The sequence below is a fragment of the Canis lupus genome, chromosome 32, assembly GCF_011100685.1.
Source record: "Canis lupus familiaris isolate Mischka breed German Shepherd chromosome 32, alternate assembly UU_Cfam_GSD_1.0, whole genome shotgun sequence".
Lineage (NCBI taxonomy): Eukaryota > Metazoa > Chordata > Mammalia > Carnivora > Canidae > Canis > Canis lupus.
Genome location: NC_049253.1, coordinates 32,836,404 through 32,858,135, shown reverse-complemented (window position 1 = coordinate 32,858,135; position 21,732 = coordinate 32,836,404). Strand labels below are relative to the sequence as shown.

Here is a 21,732-nt window from a genome sequence, read left to right as displayed (position 1 = left end):
TATCACCATTATGCAATTTAGTGTTTACTGCCACCCACAATCCACAAAGAACTGCCTCCCCTACCGCCCAGTATCCATGAGAACCACTTAAATCAAGTAAAATATATTTGAGGTTAATAGTGCTAAATTCTGAAGAGAAAAAAAAATAAAGTATAGGTAGCATTTATTACGAAATTTTACAGTGGTCAGGAAAAGCCTCTTTGAGAAGGTAACATTTAGGAGAAGACCTGCCATGAAGGACTGTCATAATTCAAGGACAGCATTCCAGGCAAGCAGAAGTGTACATGCAAAGGCCCTGGAGCAGAAGTTCACCAGCCCGCTGAGCAGCAGTGAGGAAGACAGTGGGCTAGAGATGGGTGTGGGAAAGTAGCTACAGATGCAGCCAGATCATGAAGGTCCTGGTAGGTGACAGGACTTTTAGTTTGTACTGAGGAACCTGGGAGATCCTAAGGGCAGAGGAATGAGAGAACCCCATATAGATTTTAAGAAAATCACTCTGGCTGCTGTGTTGAGAGTATTTTGAAGGCGGCAAGGGAAAAAATTGTTAGGACACTTAACCAACATACCAGTATCCTGTAAGTCACAACCTGATAAGATTAAAAAAAGAAATCAACAGAAATTAAAAATAGTCCCTGGTGACTGCCTGCTTATTCTGGTCACCACTGCTGTACAGAGACCAGATGTACGAAGTAAATGTCAGGTCTGGTAACAACAGAAACACGTATGGATACAGTAGATAAAAATTTTTATTTACTTACTTAAATTATCCTAAAATATAAAACAGAGAATGGTTTCCTCAATTACAGCTTCTGGCAGTAAGTAAAGGTTACAACAAAAACAATAAACCTCAACTTTCTATAGCAGCTTTAATTTTTCCCTAAAATTAAGGTCCGTTTTCCTACATTCATTCATTTGGATGAGATATAAATCAGGCATCTTTTAAAGTGCCCAAACTCATACCATTCCTGTAACTGCAGATGGGAATCACAATGAGCAGAAGAATGTATCAACTTAAATATTCAAGGTCACTCAAATCCTACAGGATGAGACAGGGGAAGGATTTTGCTAGATAACACTTAAACTAAATCCAGGCAAATATGGTCTACATCTGATTTCCTGGTTCTTAACTCTTTAACATATTGCAAGACTGCTTATTCAAATCTAATTATGTGGTAACAAGACCTGAGAGTGTTTTGCAAAAGTTTGTTTTAAAGGTTCCTAGATCAATGTCCTTTGCTAATTTTCTATTCTATCTATACTTTTATTTGCTTCATCTGTCTTCTTTTCCTTCCACAAATTCCCAAGGACAATCCCTAACAAAACCACTAGTCCCAATGTTCGATTGGAGGTAAATTTATCCCAACAATCCTCAGGTCGGTGGATGTCTAGAGTGTAAATCTGTAAGAGAGGATCACAATGCTACATTAGTACTTAGTATAAACTTTTTGGCATCACAAATAAACAGATTTGTACAGAGAAGACAACAGCACTTTGTTACAGGATTTTAAGGAATGGGAAGTCCTTTATGTACCCAAACTGTTTCCCAGTATAGAAAAGTCTACCGTATCTCTCATTGGTTATCATCCAAGCTGTGTGGTAAAACCTTCCACTTGAGGGGTTCATGAATGCTTAGAGAGGCAACCCATGCTATTTTTATTTCTAACTCTTTAGAAAGCTCTAAACCAGTTACAATGATCTAAAATCTGCCTACTCCTACCCTTCAGTTCTAGCTTTATTACTTGGAGTATGTTTCTCAACAGGTAGACAAGTCACATTTGGGAAAGGACAACTCTATTGTGTTGGGTTGTCTAGTGCATTGAAAGATAGTTAAGAAACCCAGCCCCACTAACTCAGGGGCTCTGGTGATCCCTCCTCCCTAGTTTATTTATGATAACCAAAAACACCCCAAGGATGTGTCAATCTCCTTCCTACTGCCACATAGAGGGGGATCTGGCAACCCAGATCTGCTGAGTCACCTAGAACAAACACATTCCTTTTCTCCACAGTAAATCTATCAAGGAAGTCCCATGTCCCTGTCTCAGTTACTCCTAGGCTTTAGCATTAGCATCCATCATTTCCCCAACTATTCTCTATTATACGGACTGTGGACTTAAAATCACCATGATTTCCTTTTTTTTTTTCCAAAAATGAGAAGGCTATGTCCATCGTAAAATACTGCATCAAGGACTAGACAGAAGACCGCAAATGCCATTTAGAATTGTCAAGTGGGTTCCAAATCTTTCTTACAGTATTTGTAATTGTATTTGTAATTTCTGCCTTCCTCCACTTATATCCCGGTGCTTAATTAAATATGGCTACACATCCATTATCCTGAGCAGGCAATCAATTGATGGTGACAACCCCCAGAGAGCTGAGTTATGAGTAAAAAAGGGTGCTAAGAAATTCTGAGGAGGCACGTGGTGAAATCTAGAGGGTCCTGAAGAATCACCAATTCCTGTCTTAAAGCTTTCCTTATGAGGAAAACAATGAAGGTGATAAGGCATGGGGTTTACTTTATGGATACTGGATTTTAGTTTCCTTCATACTGTGATGCAAGTCTTGCTATATTGCTAAGTAATTTGCAATAATCTGTATAAAACAGATCATCTACATACAGACTAACATCTTTTTGGATCTGTTCAAAGAAAATAAGAGTAACATGACACAAAACTAAGGCCATTTACAAGCAATCTATTTCATTAAGGTTAGATTTAGTTCATTAATTTACCAAAGTCAATAATGTAGATTCACAATATAAGCTTTTGGGTGCTGGCTGAACATCTTGAAATGAGTTTCCCATGATTTAGGCAGAACTCTGACATGTTAGCACTTCATGTCTTCTCTGGCTTTGGTTGTTAATGCCAGTGGGACCCAAACTTAGGAATGATTAGTTTGCTAACCATCACATCCATCACTGAAACCCACATATTAAAAAGATGGTTATGTTGATCAGTTTGCTTTTGGAGCAAACTCAATCTACAACCTTTAAGACATTGCTGAAATGTTTCCAGACACAAATCAGAGGTACTTTAAGAAAAATCAGAGGGGAAAAAAAAAAAGTAAATCTAGGTTTAGTTTTAGATTATTTCTCTAAAATAATACAGCTAGCTTTTTTAAGCAACACGTCAGGAGAGGGGAGGGCATGGTTCAAGGTAGTATAAGCAAAGTAGTTGTTTTAGGAAGTACCCTGCTTGGTAAGCACAGAGGTTGTTTTGTTTAAATCATTTTTACAGTTTATACCACAGAAAAATGAGGGGAAAAGTAAGAAAAAGGTCAAACCTGGTGTGCCAGATGGGCTCCTACAGCAGCAAGAGCAGTGTAGTAGGGTGCAGTCTGACCACTATTCACTCCCACCAGGCTCAGCGCCCCCAGCATCGCCACACCAAAGCCACTGAGCCACTGCTTGGTGTTCTCCTGGAACCGCAGCGCCGTGGACTTAAGACCAATCAGAGCATCATCTCTTTTGTCCTAACAACAGAAAGTATTAAGAAACTGTCCGTTTTTTATTGACATGCTATAAAACTCACCATTTTGGTTGTATAATCATCACCACTATCTAATCCCAGAAGAAACTGTCTTTCAAAGGATAGAAGCTGTGAAAGCCGACAGTAACTTGGAAACATAGGCTGGCTGGTAATAAATGCACAGGCCGAATCGTAGTTAAGTGTCGCTGCTAAGATGATCTTCCAGCTTTATTTCCACCTGTCGTTGTATTATAACCCTATTAATGACTCTTAACTTCACACTGACCACATTCAAAATTAAAACTCAAGTCTAATTGTTCACATAGCTTCTCCTTACCTTAGAGCTCTCCAATCTCAAGAATTTCCTGTACATTTTAGTTTCAATCTTGCTAAAGTTACAGATGTAGAAAATGGTCAATTGCCACCTAACCATATCCATTCACATTTTATTTCTAGCTCAATGTACTCCTTGCCTCTCCCATCAAATCCTTTCTGTTTAAGTAGAGCTAGGTTTTGGTGATACATTCACATCTAGCTGACTGATCTCTTCCCCAGCAATTTAATTTCTAGGCATTTCCACATACTGTTCTAATTATGGCTAAGTGTTATCAGAGGCTGTACGCTGAACTCTGTACCCACCTGCAGGCAGATAATGACCTGACAGGCTATCTTCTGGGCACCAAATCCAAATAATGAATGTGGGGTTAATGTATGCTTTTCCTTTCACACTGTAAGTTCAGAGGAGAGTCTGCTTCTCTCCCTCTCCCTCTGCCATGCCCCCCCAAGCCCCCCTCCACCCCACTTATACTCTCTCTTTCAAATAAATGATCTTTAAAAAAAGAAAAACACGGTGCCTGGCATATAGTAAATACTGTTTAAGTACTTGTAAATAAAAGAATCGATCTCTGGTAAGCATACCACATGAAGCAAAAATATTTTGTTGGTGCCAAGGAAGCATGAATGATCTTCTTTTGAGAAAAAAATACTTCCCCTTTAATGTGGTTCGTAAAATTCTTAAATGGCAACAATAACTAAATCAAAGAAAAAAGATATCATCATTTTACCTGGTGGGCATAGATAGTATCATATATTAGAGTCCACATAATTCCAGAAAAATAAAGAGGCAGGCAAATAGATAGATCACAGGAGCCCTTGATAGCAGACCATCCAAGTAATGCTCCCCAATTAAAAGTCAACCCTACAAATGGTGAGAGACAGAGACAAAGGACAAGTCTTTTTTTTTTTTTAATTTTATTTATTTATTCATGACACACACACACACACACACACACACACACACAGAATGAGAGAGAGAGGCAGAGGGAGAAGCAGGCTCCATGCAGGGAGCCCGACGTGGGACTCAATCCCAGGTCTCCAGGGCTGAAGGTGGCGCTAAACCGCTGAGCCACCCGGGCCCAAGAGAGGACAAGTCTAAGTGCACTTTAGACTCCCAAAGAGAAGAGGGGGCATCAGCACATAATAAGTGTCTCTATACATTAGCTTTGTGCACTGTTTCCTGAAATACTCTTAGCTCTCTGTGGTGGTGATTAGCTACGTAGCAAAAAAAAAAGGAAATAGGCTCAGAGAGGTTAATTGACAAAATAATCCAGGTAATAGAAAGAATAGTATCACCCTGATAAATAGGATGTTTCAGGAAAACAACATTTACCGTACCAAGTATGGTGGCTGGCACAGTCAATGAAAATAGAAGCTGGGGTTTCACCTTAGACCTACCTGAGCCAAAACCCCCTGTTCTTTCCTTTATGACTCTATTTCCCCCATAAGCTACAGAAACAAGAGCATAGGCAGGTACACTTATTTATTCTGTAAGTCCATCTTCTCTGAGGACTGTAAACAAACATCTACAAGCACACAGCTCCTAAATCTCTTTGTGCAATCTGATCACTTCCTTACACTTCAGACTAGAGACTGAACTGCCTGCTGGCATCTGTACCTGCAAGTCCATAGGTATCTCATACTCAGTGGGTCCCACATGTCTTTTCTCAGAAACCATTTTTCTTCTTTTATTCACTAAAATAATAGTTCAAACAACTAGAATAGTTCTAGGAATACTCTAGCTTATTCTAGGAGTAAATATTTTTGCAATAGATTCTGATTTACCTATCAACCTTTGCTTGCTCTGTCAACAGATATTTATTGAATACCTGTGATACAGCAAATGCTATGTTAGATGGTGGGCCATCTACATGTAAAGAAAGTTTTATCTGTTAGGCATTTACAATTTACAACTGAGGAGACAGAGGCGGCTTTCAGCATCTTCTGTTTTAGTGATTGCTGGTTGAAAATAGTAAGCACCATGCCAGAGTGCTGTGGGAGCCAGAGGCAAGACTGGCTAGCTTTCTCCTGGGAGATCTAAGGAAGGCTTAACAGTGATGGTCTGTCTAGGCTTACACGTACTAACCCTGGTTCTCTTGCCTGACTTTGTTTTCTACCCCAATACCCCAAGTCCTCAAGGCATCCAAATTAGTCACATAAAGAGAAGGGTAGGGTCAAATCAGTTAATTTTTTTCTTTGTGACATACTTAGATTTTAAAAGAGTATTTCAGAAAATAATGATGATAATCTTAATAAGTATGTAAAATTCCTTAGCCAATAAAAATGGCTAATTGCCTTCCCTTAAAATATGAAAATCTATTCTTGGTTTGGAAAATTTCATGACTGACTTGACATTTTATTTCTGCCACACTGTACACACACACACACACACACACACACACACACACACACACCAAAGTATAAGTTTGAGGGTATTGAAGGAAATCCTTGTAATTATTTCAAGCTCACCTAGGGCTAATTGAGGCCAGTATGTAATTCTTTTCATTAGTGGGTAGGTGATGACAAGAAGCAGGGATGCTGCTCCCAGAGCTATACTGAAATCAAGAAAAAACATTACAGATTAATATCACCATCTCTTAGAAATTGCTAAATAAGACAACAGTAGTAATACTAACTGGAAAATGACTTGTTATATTTTTTATGTAAAATTATTTTCCTAGACTTTAATTAGGATAAAAGTAATTAGAAAATATTTTAAGTGTTACAAAACAACCAAACAAAATAATAATACATATAATGCTTTCATGTATTAGGCACTTTTCTAACTGCTTTACATATGTTAATCCATAATTTTTACCACAAACCTAAGAGGCAAACTGTTTTATTCTACTTGTTTTTTGCAGATGAGGAAACTAAAGCACAAAGAGATTAAGTAATTTGTTGACTGTCATAGAGCCAGTCAGTAGCAGGGCCAGATTCAAACTTAGGGCAAGATGGCTCCAGAGTCCAACTTACTACCCATTCCATGCTACTGCTTCTCTAAGTGTTGTTTTCCAACATTAAGACAGTTAGTAAATGGAGATGTCCCAACAGAGTTAGAATCAAGATCCCCCCTCTCAATATGCACAATGGGTGTCACTTCTCTAGGAGAAGATAAAGCATCTATAAAAGGGTAATAGCATTCTAAGGTGTTTTTAGGTACTTCATAGCTCACCTAACACGGTCCTTCCAGGAAAAACATTCCAAAAGCATTTTCACGTGATATTATCAGGGCAAAGTGTACAATTAAATCTAGTCTCTATAAAATGACAATTACATTTTTTGTCTCTTTTTTCTCATTTATATACTTTTGCCATCTGATGTGCAAAAGTTTAATTTTGTCTCTACTTAAGAGATCTAGGAATGAATCCTTCCACTTTTTCCCCCTCTGTCATCGATTATAAGCATGGCTCTGGGAAAGACCTGCTTAATCTTTTTGCAAAATGAGTATAATCCCTTCTCTCTACTTTAGAGATTGTGTCAGGATAAATAAAATTATACATAAGGGTATATACCAACATCCCTGTATACATCTGAAAAAGTTATGAAGGTGCCATGTGTTTCTTAGGTAACACATAATGGAAGTATAACAGTGGCTCAGAATAAATTAAATGCTGATCTTCTCATTCCTTTGGCTGAAAGTATTCTTGTTTTTACGACATGTGGTAATGTCTTTATCCTTGCTAACTTACTGATGCTCCATAGATAGCCAATAAACAACTTTGGATACAGATATTTTAATTTTATTTATTCTTACTTTCTCCATTTCAAAAGAGAGATTTTATATGTGATTCTGAAAAACACATTTACTATACCTGTAGTAATTCAGACACAAAAGAATGCCCAGTGCCAAGGTCAGCTGTCCCCCAAGGAAAATAAAGGACTGAAAAGTTGAAATGTCTCCAGCAGCTATTGGGCGATTTGCTGTTCTTATAACCTTAATATATAAAAACAGATACTTTAGCCTCATGTAATGGTTCAATCATAAATTTAAACATGTAATCAAGAGAATGGCCCATGGCAGGCACTGAGGAAAAAAATATGAATAAAAGGTAAAACCAACATTAGAAGCGCTGCCAAAAATAAAAGCTTCATATTTAAAACAGCTTTGAAAAAATAAAATAAAATAAAACAGCTTTGAAAAGCACTAAAAATTCCCACCACTCATTCCCCTCTCTTTTCATCTCCCATCTTCATCTCCAACCCCATAAAATGAAGCAACTTCCTTATCTGGCTATTTAGCTACCCAGCTTATTAGCATGTATATGTTTAATTTCCACAGAGAAAAAAGAGACAATAATTATGGTAATTCTCAGGAAAGAGGAAATTGCAGTGAATGTTTTGATTACAGGAATCACTGCAATCAGCAATCAAATGTAAATAAAGAAAGAAGACAGATTATCTGGGTTTGAAAGCAGGAGTTCTTTTGCCAGGCTATTTAAGGATGGGACTATAATCTAATATTAATCGCACCCAAATATAAAGGGCAGACTCAATGTAAGGATCTGAACAGACAGAGCTATTATGTGGACCAACAGGATATATTAGTTGTTCTTTTCCTGTCTAGAGATCATGAAATGTGATTATTCTAAACTGAAGCATAAAAAAAAAAGGGCATAACCAAAATTTTCAGCATTGTTAGAAGAACTCAAGACCTGGGACCCAAGAGGCCAGCATTTGAATCCAGTTCTATAACCTACTTATTGGCTGTGTGAATTTTGGCAAATTATTTAAGCCCTCTTGGGCTTACATTACTTACTTGTCAAAAGAAAAACAGAAAGAGAGGGAGAAGAAGAAGAGAAAGAAGTAATAAGAGCACTACCTCAGAGTAAATGTGGTGTCTAAAGCATGTAAGTATGCAGTAAATATCAGTATATGAATATAACATATTTCCATTTTGATTTATATCAAGGGTTAGCAAACTATGCCTATGGGCCAGATCCAGCCTACTGCCTATTTTTATATGGCCATGAGATAATAAGAATGGTTTTTCTTTTTTAGGCAGTTGAAAATCAGTTAAAAAAAAAGTAATATGACTTATGAAAATATTATGAAATATAAATTTCAGTGTCCACAAATAAAATTCTATTGAAACAAAGATATATCCATTTGTTAACATATTGTATATGGCTGCTTTCATGCTCCAACAGAATCAGGTAGTTGTAAAATGGTATGGCCCACAGAGCCTAAAATATTTACTAGGAGAAAATTTGCTGACTCATTTTATAGCATGCTTCACTGTGCAATAAAACAGTTTGTAAAAAACCATAATGACTCACCTTAGTTAGACTGCCAGACTTGGATCTTTTATCTTTGATTTAATCCCCAGTTTTAGTTGGCGATACATTTATATCTTGTATTTCTTTTAGGATATTATGGTTATTCCAACTAGTACGTGAGCGCTTACCATGTGTCATTATTCTAAGAGCTATGTATTTATCCCACCACTGAATCCTCATAACATTCCTGACTTTTAGCCACTCACAAGTTCTTGCCATTTGTTTTAGAAAACTGAAGCAGAGAAGTTCAGTAACTTTCCAAGGTCATGGATGGGAAGTAGCATAGTCTGTCTAGCTCACCTGACCATACTATTAACCACAGATTACACAGTCCTTTTATAACTACACAGGTAGTTATAATTACCTAGCTAAATTCAAAAGCTGAAAATAAACCAGCACTCCATCAAAAGACTAAAAATGATGGAATATGATGATCAAAACTTATTCTATGTGGTTTTTAATGAAACCATTTACTCATAGCTTATAAAACTGAATCACTGGGGCACCTGGGTGGCTCAGTCAATTAAGTATCTGACTTTGGCTCAGGTCATGATTTATTTATTTAAAAAAATAATAATAAAATAAATAAATAAATAAATAAATAAATAAAATAGAACTAAATCACTAACACTTATACGCTGAGATTATTTCGATGTTTATGAACCTAATGTTTATCACATGGTTGGTAGATTATACAGAACATCAACAGAACACACTTAACTCATATACCCAAATAACAATCGATTTATCATTTAATATACTAGCAATTTACTTATTATCTAACATACTAAGCAAAACTCTGAGCCACAAATATATCCTTAATGATATATAGTCTTTAAGAAACTGTGAGGTAAGCATTACAACTTAGTCAAGCCTTTTAACTCATTCTTTAAAATGTAAAAAATCTGTTGTGTTTTTTTTTAACACTAATAATGAACTACCTAAGAGAGATTAAAACAATCTTATTTACAATTGCAGTAAAGAATAAAATACCTAGAGACAAATATAACCAAGGAGGTGAAACACCTGTATATTGAAAACTAGAAGACATTAATGAAATTAAAATCACAAATAAATGGATAGATATTTCTTGCTCATGCATTGGAAGAATTCATATTGCCAAAATGTTCATACTATTCAAAGCAATATACAGATTTAATGCAATCCATATCAAAATCCCAACGGCATTTTTCAAAGAAACAAAATGATCCTAAAATTTGTATGGAACCACTAAAGACCCCAAGTAGCCAAAGCAATCTTGAGAAAGAACAACGCTGGAGGCATCACACTTCTTGATTTCAAACTATACTACAAAGCTACAGTAATTAAAACAGCTTCATTTTGGCAGAAAAACAGACATATAGATCAGTGAAACAGAACCGAGAGCCCAGACATAAACCCACACATACATGGTCAACTGATTTATGACAAAGGAGCGAAGACTATACAATAGAGAAAGAAGAGTTTCTTGAATAAATGGTGTGGGGAAATACAGACAGCCATATGTAAAATCTGGACCCCTATCTTACAGTATACACAAAATTAACTCAAAAAGGTTTAAAGATTTGCACATAAGATTTGAAACTCCTAGAAGAAAACATAGCAGTAAGCTCTTAGACACAGGTCATGGTAATGATTTTTGGATCTGACACCAAAAATCAAAGCGACAAAAGCAAAAATAAAGTGGGATTACACAAACTAAAAAGCTTCTGCACAGCAATGGAAATCATCAACAAAATGAAAATCAACCTACTGAATGGGAGAAAGTATTTGCAAATCACATGTCTGGTAAGGAGTTTATATTCAAATATATGAAGAATTCATATAGCTAAAAACAAAACAAAACAAAACAAAAAACCACCACCCAAAAGTCCAAATAAAAAATAGGCAGAGGACACGAATAGACATTTTCCAAAGAAGACATATAGATGGCCAACAGATGTATGAAAAGATACTCAACATTACTAATCATCAGAGCAATGCAAACAAAACCAAAGTATCACCTCACACCTGTTATTTCTTGTCTTTTTTATAATAGCCAATCTAAGTGTTAGTGAGGATGTATAGAAAAGGGAACTCTTGTGCATTGTTGATGAATGTAAACTGTTGCAACCACTGTGGAAAACAGTATGGCAGTTCTCAGAAAATTAAAAATGGAACTACCATATGATCCAGAATTCCATGTGTCTAGGTATTTATCCAAGGAAAACAAATACATTAATTTGAAAAGATATATGTACCCCCATGTTCACTGCAGCATTCTTTAAAATAGCCAAGATATGGAAACAATCTAAGTATCCACTGATGGATGAATGGATAAAAAAAACCTGTGGTACATACACATGCACACACATATACACAAAATGGAATACTATTCAGCCATTAAAAAAAATCTTGCCATTTTGAAACAACATGGATGGATCTCAAGGGCATTATGCTCAGTGAAATAAGTCAGACAGAAAGACAAATACTATATGATCTCTCTTACATATGGAGTCTAAAACAAAACAAAAACTCAAGCTTATAGAAAAAGAGATTAGGTTGGTGGTTGCCAGAGGCAGGAGTTGGGGGCGGGGGTGTGTGTGGAGATGGGAGATATGGGTAAATGAATTTTTTTTCCCATTTAAATAGACCAAAATATTTAAAAAGAAATTAGATTAAAAAAGAAATACATAGAACATTTTAAGTCCTATTAGCAAAACCTCCTTAATAGCTATAAAACACTGATTTAAGAGCTTTGTTGTATGTCTATATAGAACCTGGACTCTTCTAATCAGAGAAAAATGTCATAGGGGAGAGAAAAGATATCTAATCAGTAACCCTGTAACCTAAAGAGAAAAGAAAAATCACTTAAGGGGAAACGAAAATGGTCATATTTTGTTAATTAAAAGTTGGTTATTATTTTTTAATTATATTACCTATTAGTTTTTTAATTAACCTTTTCTCTTTTGAGATGATTATAGATTCATATGCAGCTTTTTTTCTTTTTAAGATTTTATTTTTGGGGGATCTCTGGGTGGCTCAGCGGTTTAGCTCCTGCCTTTGGCCCACGGCGTGATCCTGGAGTCCTTGGATCAAGTCCCATGTCGGGCTCCCTGCATGGAGCCTGCTTCTCCCTCTGCCTGTGTGTCTGTTTGTCTGTCTGTCTGTCTCTCTCTCTGGGACTCTCATGAATAAATAAATGGAATCTTTAAAAAAAAAAAATAAAATCTTAAAAAAAAAGTTTTTTTTTTGTTTTTTTTTTTTTTTTGAGAGAGAGAGCAAGAACATGGGGGAGCGGGAGAGGGAGAGAGAATCTGAGACAGATTCTGCACTGAGTACATAGCCTGATGTGGGGCTCCATCCCACAACTGGGAGATCATGGCCTGAGCCGAAACCAAGAGTTGGATGCTTAAATGACTGAACTGCCCAGGCACCCCAATGTGTGGTTTTTAAAAAACATCTCTGCGTTTTAAAAAATATAAAGATCCCACATGTCCTTTATCCAGTTTCTCTCAAAAGTAACATCTGGAAAACTTTATAAGTCAATAAAATATTACAACCAGGATTTTGATATTAGCTGCTCTAACCATGTTCAAAAATTATTTTGAAGTGATATATACCAGAAGCCTCAATCATCTGGTTATGCAGAATGAAAAACTGAGTGGGGTGTATGAACCCCAAATCAAAAAAGTATGCATCTCCTGACATGAATCAACTTACCCCAATTGGGTCAGCGGGGTCTAGAGAGGTGTTTAACATGCAGTTCCAGCCACCTGCCACTATCCTATCCTCTAGTCACACATAAACCACATTGCTGCAGTGGTTAAGTTTTATACTTAATCTCACAGCTATTCGAGACCTTCACTCTTCCTCCCACCCTTGTTTTTGCCATCTTACGCTAACACAGTTCAAAGGTCACCCCCCTGGAAAGTTCTCTCTGCTCCCTTTGGCTGAGGTAGGTGGTCGTCAGTAAGTTCCCTTGTGGACACCATTCTCACAACAGTGCTGCTGGAGTGTAACTATGAAACTATGAGGTCAGGAATACTGCCTTTCATTCATGCAATCCTAAAACCTGTCACTGTGTCTCACGTACAGCAAATACTCAATAAATATTTTTTTAGTTAAAAAATACATTGTGATATTGTTCTTACAAACTAAAAATCATTGCAGGTATATCTTGCTAAAAGAAAATTCAGACCAGTAGTATGAAAGGCAAACTAGGGATGACTATTCACCTTATTATTATTTTTTAAGATTTTATTTATTTATTCATGAGAGACACACACACACAGAGGCAGAGACACAGGCAGAGGGAGAAGCAGGCTCCACGCAGGGAGCCCCTCGTGGGACTTGATCCCGGGTCTCCAGGATCAAGCCCTGGGCCGAAGGCAGCGCTAAACCACTGAGCCACGGGGCTGTCCCAACTATTCACCTTATATAAATGTATACAAAATCATTCATTTTATATTAATTTGTCATGGGTTTCTTTTAAGTTGAAAGTTTACTTGATTACTTACTCAAGCATTTAATGAATGATCTTGTACTTGTAATGGCACAGTCACTAGGATAAAAGGCAAACAAGATTGGACGCTTCCCCTGAGAAAATAACTGTCTGTTGAGGAAGAAATAATTATACACAAACATTTGAACATGCAGAGAAAATAATCCAGAGAAATATAATGCATCAAACTGTTAAGTGAAGTTTCTCTAGGGGTCTGGGAGAGGAGATAAGAAAGACTTGCATTTTCTATACTTCCTACTTCTGTACTGCCCGAATTTTTCAGATTAAACATGTACTATTTTTCTAAGGAGAAAAAAAAAGAATAAAATTACATTTTTGTAAGGAGATAATCATAGCAAATGCTAATAGGGGCTTCCTTGGCTTATTTAAATTAAGATTTGAATTATAGAAGAATAGTTACAACTCCACTATATATCTCAAAGGAAAGAATGACAGTTCTTTGGGAGACACAAAAGTTTAGGATGAACTTTTCACTTTGCTCCTAACATCCTTACCTTAGCCTTCTAAATTCTAATTCATTTTGTAAAAATGAAGTACACTCCCTGCCTGCATGGCTGCTCTTGTTGAGAAAGTACACTGCACTTTGCAGTATCAACTATTCTACTGAAAAACGGCACTTTTTACGATGCTGGATTTCAGGGAGTACAGTAAAAGATCCTTTGCCTTCTGTGGATTTCAGAAGTGATGCCACCATGTCACTCTGCAAAATTGAGAGGAGCCTCCCTATTCCTTTCCCAGAAGAAACTACCTTTTTATCATAGTCCCGGTCCCACATGTCATTAATAGTACAGCCTGCTCCACGCATCAGAACAGCTCCAGTGCCAAAGAGGGATAACATGTACCAATCTGGAAAACAACCTGGTTCAGCTGCTAACCCAATGCTCCAAGTACATGGCAGATACAGCAGCCAGGTTCCTAAGCAAAAATAAAAAGACAAAAAAGGTACACATTCAAGTTAGTTAACTGTCTTCATTTGTTCAAACACTACATCCCAAAAAAGTAAAGAACACAAAATCAAAAGCACAGGACAAAACTGGGAAAATAAATCAACAACTTATATCACAAAGGACTCTGGCCCAATATGTAGGGTTCCTAGACACTGAAAAGAAATCAATAGTCCATGGAAAAACAGACTAAAAAAATAACGGAAGTTCACAGAAAAAGAAATACAAATGACTTATTTATATGAAAGATCAACTTTAAGAAATACACATCAAAATTACATTGAGATAACATTTTTCACACATCAGATGAGCAAAACCCAGTCAGATAACACACACTGGGGAGTCAGATACTCATGCTTTTCTCATGAGGCTACAAAGCAGTCCAGCCAAACTATTTTTACCGTGCTTGTGTACTACCTCCCACCACCAGATACATACATTTGAATGTCAGTATGTTCACAGGCCATGTCAGGGAGGAGACAGTAGAAACTGATAATGATATCTGCCTCTGCGGAGGGGAACTGGGTGGCTGGGAGACAGGGGAGGAAGACTTAGTTTTCATTCTATACCTTTGCACTTTCTGAATTTTGCATCATATGCAATGTATTACCTACCTGCTAAAAAAAGGTTAGCAGAACTTTTTTTACTGTTGTTAGTACAATAAAATAAAATGGTCTTGCAGGAAAGAGGTAATTAACCTACTGGTTTTTAAATATTTTACAACTACATGCACAAATGGGATTAGTTCTTGGTACTTAGTCCATAAACCAGATGAAATTAAGCTGAAGCCAAAAAGATTGTGCAGAAAGGAGACTTTACATGTAAACTCTAATATTCTACTTTCAAAGAAAGTCTTTCAACAAATGTTTGGATATGGTGCCTACTAAGATAAATTCTGAGCTTTACTGCCCAATTTTGCCACATAAGAGAAAAAGGAGATGTGGCTAAATAAAAATGAGATCCTATACAAAAATGGCCAAATGACAAAGTACCTATAATCATATTTAAACTTCATAAGCTTAAGCTTTATTCATTTATAGGTATTTATAAAGCACGTACAAGAACTGAGAATACAGGCAGCCTGGGTGGCTCAGCGGTTTAGCGCCGCCTTCGGCCCAGGGCCTGATCCTGGAGACCTGGGATCGAGTCCCATGTTGGGCTCCCTGCATGGAGCCTGCTTCTCCCTCTGCCAGTGTCTCTGCCTCTCTCTCTCTCTCTGGTCTCTCATGAATAAATAAAATCTTTAAAAAAAAAAAAAAAAAAAAAAGAACTGAGAATACAACAGTGACTAAGGCAGAGAGGCTTTCTGCCTTCACACAGCTTATAAATGAAAAGAAAGAAACACAGTTAAATAATAACAATAAAATGGATCAGTTCAAAAATAGGGCAAATACAGGGTCCTACAAAAAGGCACAAAACAGTGCCACCCAAGTTACTGGGGGAGGGATTAGGGAGGACAAAGCAGAAAAGGCAAGCAAAGACTGAAAACAAGCAAGGGCCAGTTCAGACTCAAATTCAGGTTCAGGTTCTCCTAGACAGACACATATAAAACAAAAGCAACAACAGCTAACATGTCAGTAAATGTTACTGTTCTAAATGCTTTATACACACAAACTCATTTAGTCCTCTACCACACCCTTATAAAGTAGGCACTACTATTGTTCCTATTTTACAGATGAGGAAACAAATGCACAGAGAGGTTAAGTGTTTAACTACTTCCTTTTTCCTGGATCTCCCAGTATAGCTCGGAGGGACAGAGTGACCCTGCCCTGATAGATACAAAAGAACACCACTTCAAAGGCATTATTTTCCTAGTGCAGCTAGAACTGAAGGGTCTATTTAAAAAAGAATTCTGTAGAGAAATTCTGTTGTAATCACCTACAGCATTTTTGTGTCAGCAACAAAATTTCCTTCACTATCAGTCTGCATTAAAGGTACTATATTCATTTACCTATAGGAAGCTGTAGGGCACTCCTATGGATGAGGGAGTCAGACATTGATGTTTGACTCCCTCAAATGGTTTGATGTCTGCCACTATAAATGGAATGATGCCAGACACTAAAGTATATTAATTGGTTCATCTTTTTTTTTTTTTAAGATTTTTAAAAACTTATTTGACAGAGAGAGAGAGAGCGTGAAAGCACACAAGCAGGGGCGCAGTAGACAGAGGGAGAAGCAGGCTCCCTGCTGAGCAGAGAGCCCAATGCGAGGCTTGGTCCCAGGATCATGACCTGAGCTAAAGGCAGATGCTTAACCTATCGAGCCATCCAGGTGCCTCCAGGTGCCCTGACACTGAAGTATATTAAACTTTAAGGTTCAGTCTTCCTCATCTGTAAATGAGGGGAAAGACTATCTATCTCTCAGAACTGTTAATGAGAAAATGATACTGGTAATGATGAACATAAAAACAGAGCAAGTATGTAACTGTTGCTATGTGCCAGGTGCTATCAAGATATATGTTTGATTCTCAGGACAAACCTATGAGATGGGCACTGTTTTTATGATACCCATGAAACAAATACAAAAATTGAAGCACAGAGGAAGTAATTTGCCCAAGGTCACAAAGGGCAAAAAGTGGCAGAGTTGAAATGTAAACTCAGGTGGTCTGGCTCTCCCTAAGGGCAATGTTATCAGTCATTCTACCCAAATCTCCACATACACTGAAGTCCTTACTGGCCCTCTGCACTCCTGATTCTCAGCAATGGTTCTTGCCTCTCTTCCCTGTGGTACTTTGATTATTCTCTCTTCCATGAAGAGGGATGCAGAGGAGATGAGGATGCAAACAGGTTTCAGAAAGAAATGTCTACTGTTGAAAAAGGAAAATGAGCAAGTCCTGAGATGTGGTGGGCAGACCAAAAAGCCTATGAAAACTGAACCTAAGGTTCTTGACTAATTACATATTATCTTCAAAACAACACAATCACCCATGAATGCAGGGAAACAAAAATTATACCACCAATTTAGTGTCAAGAGTGCCACCTGCTGAAACTTTGTGAAATACCACAGTTTGTGACACATTTGAAAGAAGTTGTAATCCATTCTGAAAAACAATGAATTCCACTTTGGTTTATAAAAACAAGATCCAACTTCAACAAAGTAAAACAATGAACATAAAATTGCCCCACGAAAGAATAATTTAAATAAAGAAATATCAAACCTGTAATTCTACTGTCAATTTATTGGCCTTGCATATAGTAGGGGCTCAAAAAAATGTTTGTTGAATGAACAGTAACATAGAACCATTAGTAAATGGTCTTAAAAAACAAACAAACAAACAAAAAAAAAAAAACCTGCAATCATCTAGTACTAATGCCTAACATTTCTTGGGCACTTATTATATCAGGCACTGTTCTAAGGACTTGAAACACATACACACATAAATGATTCTCATGACAATCTTATAAAGTCAGTACTGTTAGTATCTTCATTTTATAGATGAGAAATGAAGAGGTCTGGTTTCAGAGTTTTACTCATTACCCTTAGTAGCCAGCCTCTTACTGATGTAAAAGTCAGAGGTTTACGGAAATGGGAATAACGGCAGCTGTTGATCTGTCCTGATGTCTGTAGGCCTACACTGCAGCTCCATGACACAGACACCAAAACAGAATTATAATTATGCTTCAGATTAGAACTGGGCTTGGAAATTAATGACTATCAACTCTTATCTGGCCCAAAATGCAAGGGGTTGTGATGGCAAGACTGTGTTTATCATTTAATTTGCTTTTATACTTTAATAGCTAATTGGGGTTTTTTTTGTTTTTGTTTTTTTTTTTTAGATTTTACCTATTTATTCATGAGAATAAATTTTAGATTTGACCTATTTATTCATGAGAGAGAGAGAGAGAAAGAGGCAGAGACACTGGTAGAGGGAGAAGCAGGCTCCATGCAGGGAGCCGGACGTGGGACTCCAGGATCACGCCCTGGGCCAAAGGCTGGCACCAAACCACTGAGCCACCATGTGTCCCAATAGCTAATTGTTCTAACACTAACACTAACAGTGCTCTGATCCCAAATAAGTAGTGCATAGACCTAGAATACCATAAGCAAGATCTAATTTGAGGTCTTGGCTGGGCAGACGTGGAGTGAATATATCTAGGCACCTGGATGCATTTCCACGCACTACCATGGCAAATGCCATCACCTAGATTACCTGCAGTTCAGTCTCGGCCCCTCCATTCCCACTGTCCCTCCTTTTTCCATCCAGCTCTTATCCAGCCTTGCCTCTCAGTATTTTCTACACCCAGATCAACTCATATCCTTGATGTTTCAACTCTCAACCTTTGAGTCTGCAAAAACATCTCTCCCACCCACCAAGATTTCTTCTCCCTTCTGCAAAATCTACCTGTCCTTTGAGATTCAATTTGCTCCTGACACTTTCTAGCAATGTCGGTCCACAGTAACCACTCTTGAGTGTACCACTTGCCATCTGTACCACTAACATTTGACCTCCTACTTTCCCAGCTCACCCAATCATATTTGTCTTTTTCAACTAGAAAGCAGGGCGTTTCCATAGGCCTTTCTGTCCCCGAGACTAGGCAGTATGGCAGGAATTCGTCGGATACTACTGGCAGGCTCTATACGAGGCACTAGCTAGAAATGCCCCAGGTGTGGGGCGCTTGGATTGTGTTGGAGCGGTCCATCAAGCCCTCAGTGTGCAAGGTTGATCAGTGGGGAGTGCTACGACGAAAACTGGAAGGTAGAGGTACAGAGGGTGAGGTGGTAGGTATTATTTAAATAGGAAGGTCACGGAAGTCTTCGGGGACGACTGTGAGCTGACAGGCAGCGGGCGAGCGCTAGCTGCTGCGTTCAGTGGAATTACACCTTGGCGTCACGGTTGGGGTCGGGCAAAGCAGCATCAAAACTAGGTTCCTCGGCATCATCACGGTGTCTGTTCTCTGCCTTGGGAGCCTCACGAAATTACGGCAGGGAGCAGACAACAATGAACGTGGAAGTGCTTCAATACTGTAAATCTGTGCAAATAAAGGGGCGCGGAGTTTCCGCTCAAGGCCTGTTTCAACAAGGGCCGTGGAAGGAGCCAACTTCTCGCCCGCCCGGAGCACTGAGGACGCAGGGGGACGTGCGAACAGGAGCGCCGCTTCGGAGCCCAACGGTCCGGGGGTCCCGGGAGTACCGGGCGCCTCGGTTTCCACAACGCCCGCAGGCCGCCCCCCCCGCCCCCGCCCCCGCCCCGGGCCCGCGGCGCCGCGCTTCGGCCCGTCCGCCCCGCACTCACCGATCGGCTTGTCCAACCGCATGAGGCGCAGGTAGGGCTGCAGGGGGCGGGGCGCCGAGTTCACCACCGCAGCGGCCGATAGGCCGAGCCGACGCCTGCGCGGTTCCGGCCCGACCGAAGGCCGCGGGTGCCCAACGCCGAGCGAGCCAGCCGCGCGCGCCTGGGCCAGGGCGCCGAACCCCCGCAGCCACGGCCGCGCCAGGACCCGCAGCCCCCCCGCGAGGGCCGCGCAGCGAGCGGCCAGCATGGCGCCCGGGAGGGCGTGGCCCCGCCCCGGCCTGAGGTCATTCCCCGGCGACGGGTCGCGGCGGGTCTGCGCAGTGACGTCACCGCGCCTCGTCTGTGCGGCCGAGTGGCCCGAGCCTTTGTAGGAACCGGCCGGGGCGCGGGGTGGCCGCGGTCGCTTTAACCTTGGGGGCGGGGGTCCCGGGGATGCTTAGCGTGATGAGGAATTCCCGTGATCGGCTTTCTCAACAAATGAGCAAAGATAGTGTTGTACCAGGAAAATAAGCAGACCTCGACGAAGCTACCAGAATACTGATTCGGGGACAGGTAAAACGGGCACCAAGAGCCACTGCAAGGATGTAAATGAAACCCGTGCTCAGAGTCAAGGGACATGCATCACACAAGTGAAAACCTTAAATTTGACGGTCAAGTCAGAGGAGCTTGTGTAAGCAAGAAGCAGTGAGCTTGTGAGATGCGAGAGCCTGCAGCTGGAACACCTGGTGGGGCTCTGGATTCTAGCCAGTTCCTGGATGGGGCTGTCTGCCAGGCACTGTCACAGGCACTATGCACGGATTATCCTATTTACCGCTTCCTTAGTCACCATGGGTAAGCCAGTCCTCTGCATTGTACTGCTCTAGAGAATTGGGTTAGTCTTTAAACTCCTTTCCCTAAAACCACAACAGTGATTCTGCCATACCTTGAGTCTCCAGGGGTGGTGAGGAGGGGGCAGTCTTTGATAATTCTGCAAAAATAGCTCACCACTAGTTCACTGGTTGTAGGCAGAGGGATCAAGGCCTCAGGAAATTTTACCGAAGGAGAAAACACACTTCCTCCTGTATGTGTTACCTCTTCTCTCGGTACTCCACCACGACACTACTTCACTCTGACGCCAGATGTGTGGGTTTTCCACATACCAAGCAATTCTTTTTTTTTTTTTTTTTTCATACCAAGCAATTCTGTGATAACACGTGGTATTCTATAATTTAACTCAGTGCTGGTACTAAGTACCTGGAGATGCCATTAGATCCCACAGGTTAAGGGCTTGGGCTCGCAAGACTGCCCCTTGCCCCCACTTAAGATGCTAATTGCAAGGTCCAGGTCATTATCTGTGCTTCTGACCTATTGGCTATTGATTGGAAGTTTTGGAGACCCCTTCTTGCATTTGATTAACTTGCTAGATGGTTCATGGAACTTAGGAAAACGTATTACTTACTATATTACTGCTTTATTATAAAAGGGTGTAACCCGGGAACAACCAGATAGAAGAGATGCATAGGGTAAAGGGTGTGGGAGGGATCCCTGGGTGGCGCAGCGGTTTGGCGCCTGCCTTTGGCCCAGGGCGCGATCCTGGAGACCCTGGATCGAATCCCACGTCGGGCTCCCGGTGCATGGAGCCTGCTTCTCCCTCTGCCTGTGTCTCTGCCTCTCTCTCTCTCTCTCTCTCTCTCTCTCTCTCTCTGTGACTATCATAAATAAATAAAAATTAAAAAAAAAAAAAGGGTGTGGGAAAGAACACAGAGCTTCCATGACCTACTCTCTCCACACCTCCGTGTGTTCACCAACCCTAAAGCTCTCTGAACCTTGTGGTTTGGGGTTTTTGTGGACACTTCATTACATAGGCATGATTGATGAAATCCTTGGCCGTTGGTGATTGAACTCAATCTCTAGTCCCTTTCCCTTCCCTGGGTGTTGGGTGTTGGGCTGAAGGTTCCAATCTTCTAATAATACATGGGTTAGTTCCTCTGGC

The 21,732-nt window shown here is 39.6% G+C and overlaps 1 protein-coding gene across 1 annotated transcript; it reads right to left on the bottom strand.

Moving 5' to 3' along the window:
* Nucleotides 1-728: 728 nt before the first annotated feature.
* On the bottom strand, nt 729-20,025 carry COQ2 (coenzyme Q2, polyprenyltransferase). Its single transcript, XM_038582256.1, has 7 exons — nt 19,761-20,025; nt 14,332-14,498; nt 7,616-7,737; nt 6,270-6,355; nt 4,529-4,662; nt 3,280-3,468; nt 729-1,398 (listed from the first exon to the last, which is right to left on the bottom strand). Exons 1-7 carry the CDS (start codon nt 20,005-20,007, stop codon nt 1,237-1,239), a joined length of 1,107 nt encoding a protein of 368 aa, XP_038438184.1. The 5' UTR covers nt 20,008-20,025; the 3' UTR covers nt 729-1,236.
* Between the last annotated feature and the right edge of the window lie 1,707 nt (nt 20,026-21,732).